This window comes from Neolamprologus brichardi, chromosome 12, assembly GCF_056152115.1.
Source record: "Neolamprologus brichardi isolate AB-2024 chromosome 12, ASM5615211v1, whole genome shotgun sequence".
In the NCBI taxonomy this organism is placed as follows: Eukaryota; Metazoa; Chordata; class Actinopteri; order Cichliformes; family Cichlidae; genus Neolamprologus; species Neolamprologus brichardi.
The window spans coordinates 34,060,161-34,081,467 of NC_142115.1; the positions used below are offsets into that span (position 1 = coordinate 34,060,161).

General features: G+C 42.7%; 1 protein-coding gene across 1 annotated transcript in view; it reads left to right on the top strand.

Annotated features, from left to right (window-relative positions):
- The first annotated feature begins 493 nt into the window (after positions 1-493).
- The window catches only part of mmp11a (matrix metallopeptidase 11a), a 49,134-nt gene continuing 28,320 nt past the window's right edge, over positions 494-21,307 (top strand). Inside the window, exon 1 of the mRNA XM_087849452.1 lies at positions 494-715. Coding sequence (XP_087705578.1) covers positions 599-715 — 117 coding nt within the window. The 5' untranslated portion in view covers positions 494-598. The remainder of the gene's footprint in view (positions 716-21,307) is intronic.

Sequence of the window (21,307 nt, forward strand, 5' to 3'; positions counted from 1 at the left end):
AGAATAAATCAGCTCTGGCTGTTTTTGTTTTTTACCATCACACAAAATTTGAAAATGATATCTTGAAAAGTGTTAACTGCGAACAAACAAGACAGACAGAGCCGATTACATGCTACCTGCGTGATTATCGAAATTAAGTTTAAAAAAAATCTCCCACTCACTCTTATTTCATCTTGTTTTCAGAATAATCGCATTACATTTTTTCTAAAAGTACTGAATAGTTCCGCTGTGTTTGAGTTTATAGTTCGTGCACTTTCCCCACTTAAACTTAATCCTGGGTTAAACTTAATCTTGTCTCTGAAATAAATAAATAAAAAATAACAGGTGGGTGAAAATCCCAAAGCCATCAACATCATCTGTTTTGCGTTGACAGGCGTGGCAGTGAAAGGGTTACGAGTCACATGGTAGCGGGTGGTATTATCAGCCCGGGGCTGTAGAAAAAAGAAGAAGAAAAAAACAGAAAGTCTATCTGGAGAAAAAAAAACTGAGAACAAAGAAATCTGTCTATATAAGTTGCCCCAGATCCTGCAGCGGTGTGACTCCGGGCTCTGCACTCCGCAAAACAGCTCTCCTGTGCACCACCACCACCACGGCTCCGATGGCTGCAATGATGCGGACTTCTCTGGTCGTGTGCTGCTGTGTTTTTGCGCTGCAGTACTTACAGGTCATGCTTTGTCTTCCAGCGCGGGGGTCCAGCAGGTACAAAGAGGCACCGGTGAGTTGGAGCACGCCTGTTTTTTTCCCCATTTTTGTAACTTGTCGCCGAGTCGACGCATCCGTGCTTTTGCAGAAGTTTGTAAACTTTGAATGAGTGGTTCAGCTCTGACACCGTTGCACGAGTCAAACATGACTTGTTGCTTTTCATTTTGAAGGACTGTGCAGTGTTTGCTTTCTTCATTCTTTCTGCTGCTACAATCGGCCCCAACGCCCCCTAAAACACACACGGACACATGTGCACGCAGTCGTGCACAATGGCCGTGCAGACTTCAGAGTCTGCTCCAGAATAAACACGCTATTAATTGTTGCATAAAAACGGCTTGACTTGAAATTACTTCCAGGTTTTCTTACGTGTTTCTCCAGCTGCAAAAGTCCTCGCACGTGCACGCGCGTGGCTTTCAATCATCACGACCAATGACCCTTGTGTTGTAATTAAGAAAATGGCTATTTTAGGGGCGCACAGCAGTTGACCTGTCACTGTAATTAGCCCGAGAGCTGCTCTTACTTTGAAGAAATTACTATCATCACTGTTTACTTTTTGTCTGCTCAGCAGCAGCATCCACGAGCGTGACTGCAGCCAAACCTGACGTCTTCTGCATTGCATGCACGCAGGGTGACAGCAGAGTGTTTTGGTTTTGACTCGGATGTAATGAGGATCTGATGGTTTGGGAGGAGGGAGAGAGAAAATAAAGGTTGCAGGGCTCCTGCAGTCTGTCTGCGGGGCAGGAAGCTGTAATAACAGCTCTTAAAGGCATTTTGTCAACAACACCATAAAAGTGAGGGGTCCTCCATATGGCCCCGGCATGATGGCGTCTTTCTGTCATTGTCATGTGCTGTGGTGGCTTTTCTAATTTAGCAGTTGTTTGGTCTGTTGCCATTATGGGGGACTTGACCACATGCTGCAGTGTTGTTTAATGTAACTATTTATTCTGGCATTGTAATTTAAGATTCAGCTATGTTTACTACTCCTTTAATCCGTGTTTTTGCTTACACAGCTCCTCCTGCATCACGTGACTCCTTTCTAGATTATTTAACTGTTATTTACTCAGCGAAGGCCTGTTTAACACGGATGCTTGTTCTAAGGAATGTCCTGTTTATAGGTATACAGCAAAAACGCATTTTATCAAAACAATCTGGCAGCTCGCATATGCAGTTACAGAGAAGAATGGAATCCTTACCCGGAATAATGATTACATTCTTCTGATTACAAGTTCACAAGAATTTTTTAACCTATTTTCAGATACTGATGTGTAGAGTAAATAATGTGCATTATGTTTTACACACAGTGCAATTTGGACAAAAGTTGCACAGCACAAGATGTAAAGATTTCCTGACAAGAGATTTCCAGAGAAATAAGATACTTTAAGGCAAGTGTATCTGTCAGCTGGGAAATTAACAACCAATTGTTTCATGAGAAATGCAATGGCGAGTTTTGAGCTCTAAAGCAGGGAAAGCTATTCCTGTAAAGGTCTTAATCCAAGCTCACACCAGGTCCTTGATCAGGTGAGAACATGCCAGGACTGGTCTACCATAACAGCAAGCTAGTTTTGGTAGCAGGACTCGTGCCAGTGACTGCTGCCCTGGCATGATTTACTGGTATGGTTGGAATACAGCATTTATAAATATGTTGTCATTGGTTTACAATTGCCTGTAACTCCGACTGAGCTCTTGATAACTACACTGGTAGCACGTCGTCTCCCTAATATTTATCCTGGAATGAGGGCCTTTTATTTATTACCAGGAAGTGATATTTTTCAGGCACGCACAACATAAACAGATTTCACTCATATCTGCTATGTGTAGTTATTTAAGAATTAAATAAATTAAATTATATGACAATGCAGTTTTAAAATAATCAGTTTTATTTTTACAACAAGATTACCCATTAACACTCTGCTTGACTCGGCTCAGGGCAGCTGGTTACTGTGTTTGTGCCAGTCCAAACACAGGGAAGTTGCAGAGTGCCCTCTGGTGGACAAACTATGCAACATCAGCTCATTATATGTTTGAATGGTGTTTCTCCCGGCTCTTTTTTTTACATAAAATTTCCCTTTTTCAGCTGTTACAAATACTAACAGCGATATCAGCAAATACCATCAGCAAGTAAAGAGTAGGGTCCAATTCTTCATCGATTTCTATACAATCTGAGTACTTTTTGTAACAAGCAGACAGAATACATTCATTGCTACACAACTGGAAACTAGTCTAAACAGTCATATAATCTTTAAGCATTTTCAACATTCAATATTTTAAGTTAAAGCAAGAAGTAACTTTCTAATGGCTGTTTAGGGTGCAGTAAAAGTGAAAAATTAAGATGCATGAATCTACTTACAATAATAGAAGATACCCAGTATTTCTTTTCTAGTTTTCTTAATAGTAAACAAGATTTTTTTTATTTAAGCAGTGGAGCAGTATTGTCTAAGACAGGAGAGCTGGTATCCATGATCTGATGTCTGCTCTACTTTATGGTAATTTCCTTTCATTGGAAGAGGCAAGTTCTTTAGCCACACTTTTCTCCCACTGAATTACAGGAGACATTTAGGCTGATGTAAAGAGGACGGTTCAGCAGGACCTGATTACAGCTCAAAGTGTGGGGTCTGGGTCTGGGTTATGCATATCTTTGTTACAGACTGCTTGTTACTGCTAACTTGCTACCCAAGCCCCATTCCTAATCAGTCAGTGCTATAAAGGATTGTTTTCCATTATCGAATCTGACTCTTCAAAGCACTCTATGGTTTGTTTGATAGCACAAAGTTGAAAATGAACATGTTTTGCTATGAAATACTTCTCTAGATGCTTCTGTGACGATCACAGATGCGGGGCTTTGTGTAGCTTGTTTGACCCTCAATGCCGTGTCAAATTATAAGACGAGAGATGATTCAGCATTGAGGTGACAACATCCTGTAAAGAAGTCTCGCTGCTCGGAATTTGTTTTCATTTTTTCTTTTTGTTTTTTTATACTTTGTCACACATTTTAACTCCGGTGATGATTTACATGAAGAATAATCAATGGTGGAGATTAGGGCCTGTAACACGGTGCATTTGGCTGACCCCAGTTTGCAAAGACAGGAACATACTTTTCTTATTTCCAGGTCTGTATATTTTTTTTTTAATATTTTTTAGACTGTTTGTAGAGTAGCTTAGCATGATTGACAGTTCAAAATAATCCTTAATTTAGTGATACCACGTACCAGTCAGACTTTTTCAGGTCCAACATGATTCATAGGCTTTGGATATCTGCTGAAACTTATCACTGATACGATACCAGGGTGATCGTGGATACCAGGGCGATCCCAAGAGTTGGGAGTTCGCCTTGTAATCGTAAGGTTGCCGGTTCGAGCCCTGGCTTGGACAGTCTCGGTCGTTGTGTCCTTGGGCAAGACACTTCACCGGTTGCCTACTGGTGGTGGTCAGAGGGCCCGGTGGCGCCAGTGTCCAGCAGCCTCGCCTCTGTCAGTGCGCCCCAGGGTGGCTGTGGCTACAATGTAGCTTGCCAGAGTACCAGGAGAAAACCCTACCGAGAAAACAAACTCAGGAATCAAACCCATAACCTTCTTGCTGTAAGGCAACACGCTTCTCACTGCACCACCATGCTGCCTGGTTCATATTTAAGGAGATAACGTGGTTAGATTAACCCACCGAATTCTACCGTATATACTCGGTCTTTAGAAGTTAGTAATAACTCTCAAAACATTTGCTTACATTTTGTAAAGTATAGCTGGCTAAATCCACAAAGAGCAGTGAATATTGAGCTAGCAGCATTGGTCAGCTGATCACAGCTGTTAACCTGCCCTGCTGTTGTGCTTCCATTGTTTTGAATAATTTCACATATTGTTTTCCACATTCTTTCAATTCTTTCCTCTTTTTAAATTTAAAGTAATCAGGCATCAGATCACTGCAGTGTTGTTATGACACATTGTCACGGTGTGAAAAAATATTGCCTTATTAGCAACACATTGTCAGAACTATGTTGCACCTGTGGCGAAAATGCTTTTATGACTCATGACTTCATGGGAAACTGTAATCTGCAGTGTTGTCAGTTTTTTCTCTCTTTCTCTGTTTTTGAGCGATCACACAAGCCCGGGCAGGCCCGTGTGTCTGTGGCATTCAGGGCAGTGGGATACATAGCGCCTGTTTTCTCTGGGGTAAGGGGGCCGTAAGAGCTAACTGTTTGCATTTCGCTTTTGTCAGTAAAACCGGAGTGCCCCTTGGTTTTCCCGGTCTGTTTTTTTCCATCACGTTGATGCCATTCAAGCAAAGGGATTGGCCGGGGAACCGTGAGAGCAATGGTGACATCAGAGCCAGCCTAGGTTCCCATCAAGCTGATCTGGGTCACAGCTGCAGCGGGCTGAAATTGTCGAATGTGACACCACAGGAAGGGGATACACTTAAAAAGTACTTGCACCCCTCCTTAATACAGCTTTTGTTATTTAAGAGGAGGAGCCTCATTCTGAATCCTTTACTGATAAGGTGAGAGGAGGTGGAGGGTATCAGACCTTTATATTTCTAGTTCAGGTTACTCTACTGACTGAATCCAATGTCAGAGAATTACACTGTATTTGTGTCTGTAGTGGGGCAGTAGGTGTGCACACGCAAGGTCTGACTCCATACTCTTGGACTGTTGCTGCAGGAGCTAGTTTCACTTTGCAGCCTTGGTGAGCTCGTCATAGCGGCACATGAACCAGTTGCCCACCTGCAGCAGTTTCTGGTTAGATGCAAGTGTAGATGCAAGAAAGCTGGATGACATCGAGGCTGTAACCTAACCAGCGTCCCTCGAGGTAAACGTTTTATGGAAAGGGTTGGGGGAAAAATCGATATAGCAATGGTATCGTGATATTTTGAGTGGCAATACAGGAACACCAATTATCATTATTTTATTAAAATATTCTGGGATTACGATGAATAAGAGGGCTCATTTCATTCATCACATTTATGAGTTAATGTTAGCAAATCTGCATTAAATCGGCTCAATGGAAAAGCCTCCAACGCAGAATTCTGGGAGTCGGAGTTCTGGCTGAATTGTAGGGCATCAAATACGTATGTCACAAAATGACCCAAATCAGTTCAGAACTTTTATATAATGTGTTATTTATGGATTTTTGGTTGATATTTTGTCCGTCTTGGTTCAAAATAAACTAGAACTAAATGAAATTAGAGATTATTTATTTGTTTCTAAGTGAGGAAATCTACAAATTCAGCGAGGCATCAAAAAATAATGTCCTCCACTGTAATCGCAGACTGATATCAGACAGACTCCATCTTTAGTCTTTAGGTGTTAATGAAAAAAAAAACTGAAATCAGATAACTTTATCTTATTAGATAAAACAGATAAAGACAAAGTTTTACTTTGAGGACATAATTTGCAGTTGAAAAAATGTGATTAAGCAGTAATTCACCGTAATGTGAGAATATGTTAAAAATCGCAATAATATGGCACCGAGAGGGAAGCGTTGCAATAATATTGTAATGTGGGAAAAATCTGTTGATTCTCATTTATAAAGTATTCATAATAAAGTCTTTAAGACTCTAAGATGGATTTATGGATTTCTGTCTCAGGTGTTTTGTAGGAGCAGGTCTCACCTGTTGTTTTGTTGTCTTAAACTAAATAAAGAACAACTGAAAACTCTTCTTTTTGGCAGGAGGTCTTACGCAACATAAACACGCCTTTTATTAATTCCCGTCATTGTTTAATTCAGTACAAAATCATACACAGGTTACACTACTCAAGGGAAAGACTTCCAAAAATGTACCCAGACTGCTCCCCCCTCTGTGAAAAATGTATGATACATTATGGAAATCTGTTACATTGTTTTGCACTTTGTCCAAGGCTTCAGGGTTTTTGGTGTGACATTTTTACCTACTTGTCTAATATTTTTAAGAGTAAGATTGAGCCAAATCCGATAGTAATTATCTTTGGGATCTCCAAAGAAACACAAAATTTACAACACTCTCAAAAAAGGTTTGTGTCATATGCATTGATTATTGCAAAGAAACTGATCCTGCAGCTTTGGAAAGGCAAAGAGACTCCTGTATTAAAGACGTGGCTTACAGAACTTACAAATACTCTTCATCTTGAAAAAATAAGATATACCATGAATGATAATGTAAAAGACTTTGAATTAATCTGGCACCCTTTACTTACATACCTTGGGGAAATATAAACTTTCTTTTTTTCTGGCAGTCGGGGGCTTGGGGCCCATAGTGGGTGTTGTTGTTTTTTTTTTTTCTCTTTCTTTTGATGTTGTTTATTTGTCTGTTTTGTAAGTGTAGCCCGTCTGGCCTTAAACTCTTATTGCCGTTAGCTCTCTGCGTTGTGTTGTGCGAATGACCAGAGGAGTCAGCTCTCACTTTGCCAGCTGGATGGATTTATTCTCCCAGAACTGTCTGTCTAAAATAAAAACAAAACAGTACAGCGACTTCACTTCACTACTGGACTTCTGCATGAACACCTCTCCTCAGCGGGGCCTCTAGGCGACTGAGGTGCAACATCACAATAAATCCAATTAACAAACAATACTGCTAAAATGTATTTATAATCATATATAACAAACGAAAATGCACTGCATCATGAACATATAATGACAATTACCTCATCAACAAAATTATACTTTAGGGAGACTTCATTTACCAGTGGCAATTTTACATATTTTTTTAGTTACATGCATCTAACAGCAAGTTGAAACAGTGAACATGAATCACAAACAAAAGATATAACCAATTCACATGACACAAAAATAAAAGAGGGAGCTCACATACCTGTCTAAAATAAAAACAAAACAGTACAGCGACTTCACTTCACTACTGGACTTCTGCATGAACACCTTCAAGGGAGAGAGAAGGATAGCGGACCACATGTGAAGCCACGTGCATGCTCCTATGCTCTCATCTGAGATTGGCTAACTAGCATGTTACAATAAAGTGCTGTACTCGACAGAAAAACTAATTTACACTAAAACATCAAACAGAACTGTGAGACAAAATGCACAAAGGGAACGAGCAGTGTTTGAATTACTTTTAGTTACTTTAACCGTGTTTATTCACTCTGTAACTGAGAACACTAGCGTACGCTCACCTCTCCTCAGCGGGGCCTCTAGGCGACTGAGGAAAATAGCGCGCAGCTACAGGAAGTGACTTCGCGGGAAGTCAAAGGTCACACAAACAAAATAAAAGCTCCCAAAATATAAATACAGAAAATAAACATATATAAATAAACACATATACATAACCAATACTGACAAAGCAAGATAACACTGCAGAATGGATCTTTGGTGAAATATAAATTATTTTCTAATACACCCGTTACATCCACCCCTCCTAGATTTCACCAAAATCCAGAACAGTCAGGTGAACAATCTAATCGGAACACAGCGACAAATCTACAGAATTTATGGCTCCTGGGCACGGGTTTAAACCTCCGAGCTATAAGCTCTAGTCTCAGCTGTATAAGCCACCTACCAGATAGGTTCAGAAAGAGCATGAGGGTGATCAGGCCTCAGCCTTTCTTAGATCAGTGTGATGCCATTTACACCACACACACATTCCCGGCCATCCACACACATCAATACCTTAAAAACACACTATTTAATTGTGCCATAATGATACTGTCCCCTAGAATCAAAATACAGAAAGATCTCTAAACACCTGGGTTTACTTAAAACAGCGTAAGAAGAGACTGAGACCTTCTGCTAACTGAATTTGCCAAACGCTTAAAGCCAAAAGGCTTCTGAACCATGGACTCAATGAGTCGATTAACTCTTTTACTGACTCGGCCGGCTCGCGTCATGACAACATTGTCCGGGCCTGCCCGTGGCTGTCCTCGTGGACCCACATCATGACACACATCTGTTGGAGGCATCTGCGCGTCAGCGACATGCACTGGGGCTACTGGTAGGGGCTTGGTGTGTGCATCACGATCTGTGTCTGATGGATGCGAGTGAGTGAGTGCAGTTTCTGAAAATGCCTCTAACACAGACGGGGAGTCTAAGTCAGGTTCTGCTACCAAACTGTCCAAGTCTGTGTCTCTGTCTGGGCAGTCCTCTCCTACAAGGGAACACTGGGTTGAATCCCCTGCAACCACCTCTGGAGCTTGTTGACTTGTCTTGCCCAATCCTGATAGTCCCTCACTCAGGGTCTCCTGACTCTCATCATCATCTGAGTTGATCCAAGCACTGGTCCTCTCCTCTGCAGTCTCCTCATCCAAGGAATCTAACTGGTCTGACGCACATGACCCTCCCTCTGATCCAGTGTCACACAGTTCAGCGGTCACTACTGGCAGGAAGCTGATATTTAAAACCAGGTTGCGATGTACCACCTTTATGTTGCCTCTGCCATCTTCCAACTTGTATGTGTGAGTCTGCAGATTTCTGTCTCTGACTGTGTACACTGTTGCATCCCACTTGTCAGCAAGTTTCTTCTTTCCTCTTTCACCCTTATTTGCAATGAGTACTCTGTCTCCTATTTTCAGATGAGTGCCCTTTACTTTTCTGTTATATCCTTTTGCCTGTTTGTCTTGTTCCTTGATGGCATGAGTCTGGGCAATCTTAGCTGCCTCATGAAGATGTGACATGAGTGTTTTCACATAACTTTTTTGATCCACAACTACAGGATCACAGAGCACCTGTTTAAACATCACATCAACGGGGAGCCTCGGGATGCGGCCAAACATGAGCTGAAATGGGGCAAAACCCGTGGTCTCATGTACAGTTGCATTGTATGCAAATGTCAGACTCTGTATTTGTTGAGGCCACTTGTTCTTTTCTCTGAGGGGCAAGGACCTAAGCATGTTGCCAAGTGTCCTATTAAACCTCTCAGTCCCTCCATTTCCCATGGGATGGTATGCCGTAGTATGGGATTTGGAGACCCCCGAGAACTTGAGCAGTTCTGCCAAGAGCTCACTTTCAAAATTTGCCCCCTGATCGGAGTGAATCCGCTCAGGAAACCCATACACACAGAAAACATGGTCCCATAGTTTCTTAGCCACCTGCTTTGCAGTCTGGTTTGTGCAAGGGAAGGCATGGGCTAGCTTAGTGAAATGATCCGTAAGGACAAGAACATCTACTGAGCGTTGCTTACTATCCTCCGCACTCCAAAAATCCAAACACACCAGCTCCATAGGGGCGGAGGTTCTGATGCTCTCAAGTGGGGCTCGAGCAGAGGGTTCTGGTGTTTTGGCCAGGATGCATCTTTGACAACATTTGACATACTCTTTTATATCAGACTCCATCTTCGGCCAAAAGAACCGTTGTCTTGCCAGATATAAAGTCTTCGCTTGCCCCTGATGTCCTGCAATATCATGGACACCATTCAATGCCTTTGCTCTGAGACTGTCAGGCAAAACAAACTGATGTCTCCTTTGTTTACTCAGGGGGTCCTTTGTGATCCGATAGAGAACTCCATTTTGGATCCTAAGCCTTTCCCACTGTTTAAATAACACCATGGTTTTCGCATCAAATCCTGCCCTTTCACGCCTGGAAGGTCGCCTTCTCCTTGTGACAAATGGTAAGATCTTTGAAATACTGGGATCAAGTTCCTGGCTATGCTGGAGTTCCTCTAGTGTGGACACAGGAAATGACTCCTGTCCTGGCAACACTAGGTCCTGAACTGACTGGAACAGTTCCACAGCCCTTGTTTCAGCAGCCAGATCCCACTCACTGTGAAAATCCAGGATTGCCTTAACATCCATAGCATCACACCCAGGCTGAGACGAGGGCGGCTGCAGTCCTGTGGTGCGGAAAGGTGGTGTGTCCACGCGTTGACCTTGGACCTTCAACCGGAATGCATTTTGTATTCCCTCAGAACTGACACTCTCAGATTCAGCAAGGAGGTGACTGTACTGCTCTGTGATCAGCCTATGGCTGACTGTTGTTGCAAAGGGGTCTCTGCTGAGAGCATCAGCTACAACGTTCTTGGTACCAGGTATGTGCTTCAGATCAAATGTGTAAGGAGCAAGCTTGGACACCCAACGCTGCTCACAAGCATCAAGCTTTGGTTTTGTCATGATGTAGGTGAGAGGGTTGTTATCTGTCCACACTGAAAAGGGATGACCTCTTAGCCAGTGACTGAACTTCTCACACACACTCCATTTCAATGCCAAAAACTCTAGCCTGTGGGCCGGGTACTTTTTCTGTGAATTGCTCAGGGTCTTACTTGCAAAAGCAATTGGACGAGCTTTCTGCTGTCCAGCTGGTATTTGTGACAATACAGCACCGAGCCCATCTAATGAAGCATCAATGGACAATATCAAAGGCAAAGAAAAGTCTGGATGTGTAAGGACTACACAATTCAACAGCTTCTCTTTCAGATTAGACAGAGCTGCGTCACATTCATCTGTCCAGTCAGAGGGCTTCAGCTTTCTGTATACACCAGCATTGGTGCCTGTTTTAACTCTCCCTCTCCTCTTTTGTCCAGCAGTGAGGGCAAACAAAGGCTTGGCCATAGAGGAGCAGCTAGGGATGAAATGCTGATAGTAGAATATCATCCCCAGGAATGACTTAATCCTCTTAACTGACGGGGTGCAGCCATCATCCTCCATCAATTCAGCCTTTGTCATCTTTGCTATGACCTCAACCTTTGCTGGGTCCACAGCCACTCCATTGCCATCTATAATGTGGCCCAAAAACTTGACTGATGACCTCATTAAGTGGCATTTCTTAGGACTTAGTTTGAGGTTATGGATGCGCAAGCGCTGAAACACAGTCTCTAGCCGCTCCAAGGCCTCCTCTTCTGTCCGAGCAAATACAAGCAGATCGTCGAGATAGCACAGCAGACTACTGAAGTTCAGATCCCCAAAAATACTGAGCATCATTCGCATAAATGAGGCGGGGCTGTTACAGAGTCCTTGGGGCATTCTGTTGTACTCAAACAATCCCATTGGGGTTGTAAATGCTGTGTATTTCTTGTCTTCCTCTGCCATAGGGATGTTATAAAATCCCGAGGTCAGATCCATGGTGCTGAAGTAGGTATTTCCACCCAATGCAGCAAGGCAGTCAGACTGGTGTGGCAGTGGGTGTGCATCTTTGAGGGTCCTTGCATTCAGCCATCTGAAGTCAGTGCAGATTCTTAAACTACCATCCTTTTTCCACACTAACACCAGTGGAGAGGCATACTCGCTCACGGACCTTCTGATGATTTCCTGTTCTTCCATTTCAGACAAAACTTGTCGCAGCTTTTGGTAATGTGCTGGAGGGACTCGGCGGTAAGGAAGGCGAAATGGCCTCTCATCAGTGAGCCTGATGCGGTGTACAAAGCCTTCGGCCTTGCCACAGTCATGTGTATGCTTGGAGAAAATGTCATTGTACTTCTCAAGCATTTTAACCAATTTCTCCTTCCCCCCTTGACCAACATGGCACAGGTCAATATCAATTTCACTGAGCCCAACCTGTTTTAGTCTCTGTTTAAGATCAGTGAGGTGGCCATCATCCTTCTCCTCCTCCTGCACAGATTTCTGGGGTCGACAGGTGCCCTGGAAAACTTCAAAATCCTCAACAGCAACACAAGGGGACACGTCAGCCAACTTACTGTTTCTTTTCAGGGTGACTGGTTTATCCAACAGGTTAGTGACCTTCATGGGAACCCACCTATCACCCCACAATGGCATTATGATGCGGCCAACCATGATGTTACGTGGCATGGACTTTGATGAAGTGGCTTCAACAATCACTGTGCTCCCTGGTGACATAGAAACATTACTCGGCAGCTTGCCCCAGACTAGATGCTCTTGTCTTGCTAACAAGGTGACTGACTGCTGAAGCTTGACTGTGCCGATCTTGTCTGGGAGTTCTTCACCTCTCCATCGGGATGAATTAGCCATGAGGTCAAGAAATTGCTCACACTCTGGAGGACAACCGCCACCTGATACGAGGCGCCAATAGTCATTGGTTATTTTCAACTGATGCATGAGAAACCGGATGACATTTGTGCCAATGATTATATCATCACGTTGACCTGGCACTACAAGGATGGGAACAATACAGGTCTCTCCATACAGTTTCATTTCAACTTCATACATGCATTTGGGCTTGGTAAGTGTGCCACCACAGCCTACTAGCACTATTTCTTGAGGCAGGGGAGTGGGTTCTGGCAGTATATTCTTACTCAGCATACTCTGTTCTGCTTGCTCACTGAGTGTGCACGCCATGGAACCAGAGTCAAGCATACCCTGCATGTGGTGTCTGTTATTAATGCTGACAGGAGTGTAAAACAGTTTGTCAAACGGGCCAACTCTCTGTGTGTTTTGTACTACCACCTTAACACCATCTGGTGCGGCTGCACATGCTTTAATGTAATGCTTTTCAACATCATCACTGCCGAGGGTTTCAACATCTGTGCCCACACATTCCCTCACCAAATGCGGGCCAGCTAGTTTAAAGGCTGGGTGTCATGAGGTTGGGAGGCAGGGTGCCTTTGAATAGGTGAGCGACGAGGGCAGTTTCTCTTAATATGGTTTGGCTCAAAGCATGCAAGGCATAGGTGTTTCTGCCTACAATGCGCAAGGGTAGAATGTTCAGGGGACTGGCATACTCTACAACATCTGGGTCGGGCCTGACCTGGAGGAAGCTGCTTGTCTGCAACCTGGTTATTCTGCGACAAAGCATGGTCAAAAAGGCTGATTAGTAATTTCAGGCAACTGTCGTTACAAGGGGCCTTTACTGTCTCATTTGATCCCACCTGCACCTGTGTTTCTCCCGGGTGCATTGATGTCGCTAGACCATCAGCTGCAGGGGTCTGGATGTTAGCTTTAACTGGTGTGAGACACTTAGACCTGGGGAGCATACGCTCTTTCATCTCAAGCTGGTACCGATTCACATGCTCCTGAATCTCACTGGCTGTCCACTTATCTGGTGCCTTGAACTTGAAAACAGCAGCAAGGGTGGGATCAGGGCAGTACTTCACAAACATCATAGCTGCCTCCTGGCAGGGATCCTCCATGTGCCGTCCGAGCCTCTTCAGGCTTTCTTCTGCTGCATCAACTGCCTTATTCAGTCTGACCCAATATTCTACAGGAGTTTCTCCTGGCACTGGAACTGTGCTGTAGAAATCGGCCATAGGCATACACGAATATGTCATGTCACTGAAATGTTGCCTCAGTATGTCATATACAACATTTGGATTCTCACAAGGTTTTAACGATGGGGTGCTTCTCAGAGTTATCCTTACAATGTCCTTAGCTTTGCCCATCAACTTGAACATTATTTCTTGGTACTGTTCCTGAAGGGGTGTTGCTCGCTTCTTGACATACATTCTCATCAGCTCCTCCCACTCACAGACTGTATGTTTATCCGACCCATCTCCTCTGAAGACTGGAGGCTCTCTCACATCTGACTGCAGGACTAGCTTCGCCCCAGTCAGGTTAAGGTAAGTGGGCTCGCTGGGTGGCTGGCTTACACTGCTCTGAGCTTGTGCGGCCCCGTCATCCCTTTCCCCACATTCCTTTTTCAACTGTTCCCTAATGGTCTGCCCCACCTGTTGAGCTATGTGTGTTATCAGGTCATTTAATGCTGGGTCTGCTGTGGCTGAAGGGTCTGAGAGTGATTTACCTTTACCACTACTGGAAGATGTGCAACCAAGTATGCGAGTGGAACAGAAAGCTGGGGAGCCTGCACTACGAACTGGTGTACTAGGCAACCCCTCAATTACCCTCCCTCTCCCCATGGCAAAGCTGAACCCGTCACTTGAAACTTTTTCATCATCCATTGTTCTAACATATGTACAATGCAAACAGCAGAATTAATTTTACCTTGTAAACAACAGTCCAAAAAAAAAAGGTGCAAGTGTTTCCTAGAACGCTTGGGATTTGTGTTCAAAGCTTACATTACATTGTCCATTACAGCAACCTCTGGTGACCAAACTGATGTTGATCGCGTCTCCACGAACCACGATGAGCAAGTCTGAAGTGGTGTGGATCCGGGTCACGGCACCACTGTAGCCCGTCTGGCCTTAAACTCTTATTGCCGTTAGCTCTCTGCGTTGTGTTGTGCGAATGACCAGAGGAGTCAGCTCTCACTTTGCCAGCTGGATGGATTTATTCTCCCAGAACTGTCTGTCTAAAATAAAAACAAAACAGTACAGCGACTTCACTTCACTACTGGACTTCTGCATGAACACCTCTCCTCAGCGGGGCCTCTAGGCGACTGAGGTGCAACATCACAATAAATCCAATTAACAAACAATACTGCTAAAATGTATTTATAATCATATATAACAAACGAAAATGCACTGCATCATGAACATATAATGACAATTACCTCATCAACAAAATTATACTTTAGGGAGACTTCATTTACCAGTGGCAATTTTACATATTTTTTTAGTTACATGCATCTAACAGCAAGTTGAAACAGTGAACATGAATCACAAACAAAAGATATAACCAATTCACATGACACAAAAATAAAAGAGGGAGCTCACATACCTGTCTAAAATAAAAACAAAACAGTACAGCGACTTCACTTCACTACTGGACTTCTGCATGAACACCTTCAAGGGAGAGAGAAGGATAGCGGACCACATGTGAAGCCACGTGCATGCTCCTATGCTCTCATCTGAGATTGGCTAACTAGCATGTTACAATAAAGTGCTGTACTCGACAGAAAAACTAATTTACACTAAAACATCAAACAGAACTGTGAGACAAAATGCACAAAGGGAACGAGCAGTGTTTGAATTACTTTTAGTTACTTTAACCGTGTTTATTCACTCTGTAACTGAGAACACTAGCGTACGCTCACCTCTCCTCAGCGGGGCCTCTAGGCGACTGAGGAAAATAGCGCGCAGCTACAGGAAGTGACTTCGCGGGAAGTCAAAGGTCACACAAACAAAATAAAAGCTCCCAAAATATAAATACAGAAAATAAACATATATAAATAAACACATATACATAACCAATACTGACAAAGCAAGATAACACTGCAGAATGGATCTTTGGTGAAATATAAATTATTTTCTAATACACCCGTTACATAAGCTTAGAGAAAAAAGGGGCATAAGTTCTATCAATTTGTAACAACCATGATACTTGCTCCTAATAAACGATATTTGAAACATGAAAACTCAATTTACACAGTTCGAGCAGCACTGCTCATGCACCCAAAAAGGTTATGAGTGCATACGCTACATATAAAAGTATATATAGCGACTGTATATAGTGATGTCACCCACTTGTTTGTATTGGCATGCAGCGTTTCAGGTTGGTGCTAAAGCTCAAACTGCGTTACTGTAAAAACAAATCTGTTGAACAATTTTGTATTTGGATTTTACTGGTCCAGTCCCCAATAAACCTTGAGCCTGATTCATCTGTGGTAGGAACGTGACCAATCAATCACATCTGTTGGACACAGCGCATACGTTCTTCTCAAGAGTTAAACATCTTCTGGTGCCAGATTTGCTGTTTGTTCTGTTAGAACCGTACACCAAGTAGTCGTGACTGATGCAGGCAGATGTTACTCAGTCGGTGGTGAAGTTCTGTAATTGTGAAGCCTTGAGCACAGCATTTTTGCCGTTGCCATCTTGGTGTTTTGAAACCAGATGTGATGAGCGAGGGGCGAGAAACAGGGCACTGCACATGCTCGTTGGCGAATAATTTGTGATTGGTGAAATGGCAAAAAAAAAATGACCACAGTCGTCAGGGAAGAGTTTACAGAGCTCATGGATCACATGAGCTGCAGTCATTTCTCAATGAAAGGTGTTGCCCCCTGCTGGCTGGTAAAAAAGTTGTCCTGCCCTTCCCTATTGGCTTCACTTTTCAGGTCTGTAGGCTACGTGCATCATTTCTACTGTCTATGAGCCAAATTATAGAAGCTTGCACGGCAGCAGTAGTAGCATCTAGCTAGAAAAGAGGAGGAGAAGATTGAAGGCTGAAAAGCATAACCCACAGCAGCTCAGAAACAGGTAAGGAAAAGAGTTCAGGTAGCATAGCATAGCTACTGAAAAGGCCACTGCTTATTGGACATCCAGGACTCTTTAATGTTATCGTTTAAGTTCAGTTAGACTGCACACATGAGGTGTTTCTGTAGCTTACAGCAATGCTCAGTTAAAATTTATTTACACAACAAAAGTTAGAAACAGTATCAGAGCAAGATCAGCAACAGCCAGTGTGCATGCACTTGGCAACAGCGGGGCAGAAGAACCCCCTTTAAACAGGAAGTTTGGTGCCTTGCTGCAGGATTTTTCCCTTCTCTGGAAAGAAATCCTGTTAAAACTCTGTTAAAAACATCTGTTAGTCCAGATGTTGAAGGCTTGTACCCGATGTCCTCACTTTAACTCTGGCACGTCTTACTTGTGTCGTTTACTTTTCTCTAAAAGCCGAATAGAAAATCACACCACAGTAACCTTAAAGAAAAGCCAGCTGATTTTCCTGGTAGTTGGCTCTCCTGGGGTTTTCTCTAATTAATAATCACAATCAGCACTGAAATCATCCTGCAGCCAGGCGAACAGGAGATCTGCGAGTCATATGAGGAAGCGTTTTGTTTGTTTTTTTCTTGACAGGAAAGATAAGAGATTCAAGCAGATGCCCAGATGGTTTGTATCACCTTCAACTGCCGGGTGTTTCTGATTATCAGAAGATAAATTGGATTAGCGAAGTAAGAAGGAAGATAACAAAGTATTTCTTGATGAAAAATTGTTATGCTCCCACCATCCCCACCCCCACCCCCCTTCTAGTACAATAAATGTTCTCCTACTGTAAGCAATCCTTTCCCCCGTTGTTTCAGTAAGAGCACACCCTTCAAATTGAATCCTTATCTGTCTCCTCAAGTAAACACTCACTTATGACTTACTTCCTGTTATCCGGATTAGGTTTAGACTGTTTCTTTTGGATACTCAGATATCATGTTGATGAAAAAATCTTTACACTTCTTGTTTTTCTGCCATAAAAAAGAGCATTGTTTGAAGCACTGGCAGCATCACCTGTCGCCTCTTTGAAACTTTTTGTTTTTCACCCTGGGGTCCTTTTCCTTTGCACCAGTCTGTGCTACTCTCTGAGTTTCAAGAAGATGTTTTCATATCAAATTTTATAATTTCCTTTTTTTATGTAGCCAATTTCCTTTATACTTAAGCTGCAGTTATAGATTTTCTACGGTCCTTATTCAAAACACATGTTGTGTGGACGTAATTCACTCTGCTGCACTGAAGCAAAGGGTCTATAAAAATGTGACTTTTTCAGAAGAATCTCCCCCAGATGCATTTTTTAATAAAAACAACGTCTATCATAAAACTACAGTTAACAAATCTGGCAAATATATACAGTAAATCTTGAGCCACCCCTTATTTCTTTATATTTTGCTTCCAAAGAGACTGGCTGTCCTAAACTTTGACTATAAATCATTGAAGCATAAAAGACACCTAATTTAAGGTATGAAATAATGTTGTGTCTACCAATAACAAACGACTGAGCAAAGAAACAATTTCAAATAGTATCTTTTAGTACTTTGTTATAGCAACTCGTCACAAAAACACATTTCCCCCCATTTCTTTAGCTGAATCTATGAAAAATGCCAGCGATAACACAGTTTAAATTAGGCATAAAATAGTATATTTTTCATGGTATTATGGAGTGTGGTTTAGATGCAGAGAAAAGTGAGTGAGTATCTACGTTTGTGCTTTTTTTGGTTGGTAATTGTAACATTTTTACTGTGTTAGACTTTTATTCAGTATTTTAGAGGTGCATTTCTTGACTCCAGCTGTGTTTGTTAGCGTTTGAAAGGTTTTGTCTGCTGTGATGGTGAAATAATGATATAAATAGTATGAAATTGAACAGAAGAGTTAAATTTATAATAGGAACTCTCCTTCGATCTGTGTCTGTCAAAGACTATACAAAAGGACACTAAGAAATGTCAGTGGCCCAGCAGAAACCTGGCTTTAAAATTTAAAGTTAAACCAGTCATTAAACATTCACAAAAAGCTGAAGTATAAACATGTAAACTAAAGTGATCACAGGTGCATTCCTCTGGTAATTTCCTTCTTCGGTTAAAAAATATGAAGTTGGAATAACTACTCCAGAAGTAGTTGCAGCTTTCCCAAATGTCTGTAACATATTAACTGAAGGACCTCTCTGCTCGTGTGAAGATGTGCTGTGGATGAAAGTGTTTTTCTTCTTCAAACGAGTGGAAACCATCTCCCTGGAGGTTCTCTGTCACATCAGTGACCCGGCGGGGGTTGTGGTGGATTTGTTGTCAGACTGGAGACGCTCTTCAGACGCACCGTGCCCAGACTTGTCTCTCTGTGCTCTCTAAATACCACTCGCAGATCTCCTGCACTGCTTCTCGCAGATCTTGTCAACACTGTAACCAGAAGCTAGATGTGTCCGTGCACGTAACGGATGACCCCCTTCGCCGCCACCATCGCACACCCCCCTCCACATGCCCTCAGCGTGAGTGAGCGTCTTCTACGCCTTCGGGCTTTTTGGAGATTTCGTGTCTCATCGCTAACTTGCATTCTCAGCAGAAAGTGACAGATTAATTGTCCTGAAGGTAGTTTTTCATTTCTTTCTCAAACATCATCACACACTCTCCTGACAGGATTTCCATTGTCTGTGTGTGCGCACCTGCAACATCCAAGTCTCATCAGCAAAGTTGTGGAGGTGGCATCAAACAAAGCGGTCTTTCATATAACTGAGCTCAACCTAAAATGTTGGTAAGACAGAACACATTTATCCTAAAATATACCCTCAAAAAACTCATTGTTTTCCAAAGATTCTTCTTTTAGGTTAAATAGATGCTGTTTGGAGCTGCACTCGGAGTCTGAAATTAACTTTTTATCTGCTGAAGATTAAAAATCCATCAGCTTGTTTTCTAACTGGGAAAAATAATACGTCGGATTCTGTTTCACTGCATTTCATCAACGACATCGGCTAAGATCTCGAGTACAAACTAAAACACATTTAGGTGAAGATAATACCTGTGCTTGGGTTTAACCTTGAACGTCAGTGAACCTGTTAGGAATCAGGCACATTTATGACTGCGGGGTCACGCGGGTCAAACAGTCCATTTGCCACACAGCTGGGGAGGCTTAGTCTTTAACAGGATTTCTTTGAAATGACCAAGCAGTGCCCCCCCCCCCCACACCCCACACCCCAACCCCGTGTACCCAGCGCCAGGTATAGTTTTACGACCCTGAAAGCCGACACTCGCTCACCTCGACACTGATGTGATTGGGATCAGGTGGGGGGCAGCTTCAGTCTAAACTGTCTCGTTTAGAGCCCGGGGTTGGCTGGTGTCCAGGTGATTCACAGTTCAAATCCCCGTCATCAACACAAACCACAGAGGCTTCGTGCTGTCCTGTCAGCAAAACAGCTATCGTTATTATGTTCAAACACCTGAGGTGATAACGACCAGGGGTGGAAAAACAACCAGGCACAAAAATATATCACAAAATACCTTTAAGGTTTTTTGGGGGGGTTTAAGTTAGCTTATGTTTTACTCCACAGCTAGTTAAAGCCCTGTTACTCCACACTGCCAGTCACGAAAGCTCCCCCCTGTGCACAGTTACCGTGTATTAAAGGAACAGTACGTAAAAATTAAATAAGGAAAGAAAATCTTACACTTATCCTTATCCAAAATGATTCAAATTATTAACAAATATACGCTCTGTGCAATCTGAATAAACTAAGACCTTTATCTTATACAGTTAGCCTATGTGAGGCTTGGGGATGGTTTGCACAGAAGGCATTGCCCCCAGTGCTGCCTAAAGGTTAGAACAGGCCATGACCTCTTATGATGATGAAAGGTGTTTTTAAATTGTGTTTTTATCTGTCTGCGTTGCTGCATTGTGCTTGTAATTATCACTTGCACAGATAAACAATCTCAAGAACACAAACACGAGCAAGAGGTCAACCTCAGTGACTCCAATTTACCGAGGTGAGGCCTAAGAGACGGATAGCAGCTGCAGTCATTTGTGTGGATGTGTGTCAGTTGAAGCAGCCACAGCGCTAACTTTAAGCCTCACCAGTCTCCAAATGGATGAGTTATTACAACAAAAACATCCATACAGTTAATAAGGCGAAGGGAACCGTACATGACGACAAAAACCTTTTTTTTATACCGGGCTGCAAACATATGTTCCTTCTGCAAAGTTGGACATGTTAACATGGGAATCTGTGGCGATTGACTCACTTGTGGAGACAGCCTCAAGTGGCCGTTAGAGGAACTGCACTTTTTGGCACTTACTAGCTGTACTGTTTTACTGTTTCTGCTTGAGGCGAACTGGCAGAGAGGAAGTGAAACATCAAAAGTGCAACAGAATGACCAAAAAAATGAAAACGAAACCTCAAAGCCATGATAAAAAAAATATGTGATACATTTTGCATAATCTGTAATTGAACTAAATGAACATGAACTCACAGGCTTTCCCACGTAAGATATGTTCTGTGCTTGTAATGTTTTCCTCCAGTTTAAGATCAGCAGCCATTAGATAGATAAGTTTCAGAACACATCGTATCGTGATAAGGGTTTTGTTGTTTATCTGAAGTTTTTGTTGTCAGTATGAACTGCAGGAAGGCAGATAATAGCGCAGAGACAGAAAGCTCGCATCAGACTGGTGCTCAAGGAAGAGCAGAAAGAAGCCAGACAAGGTGTAAGTTTTCCAAGGCTGCCTTCGA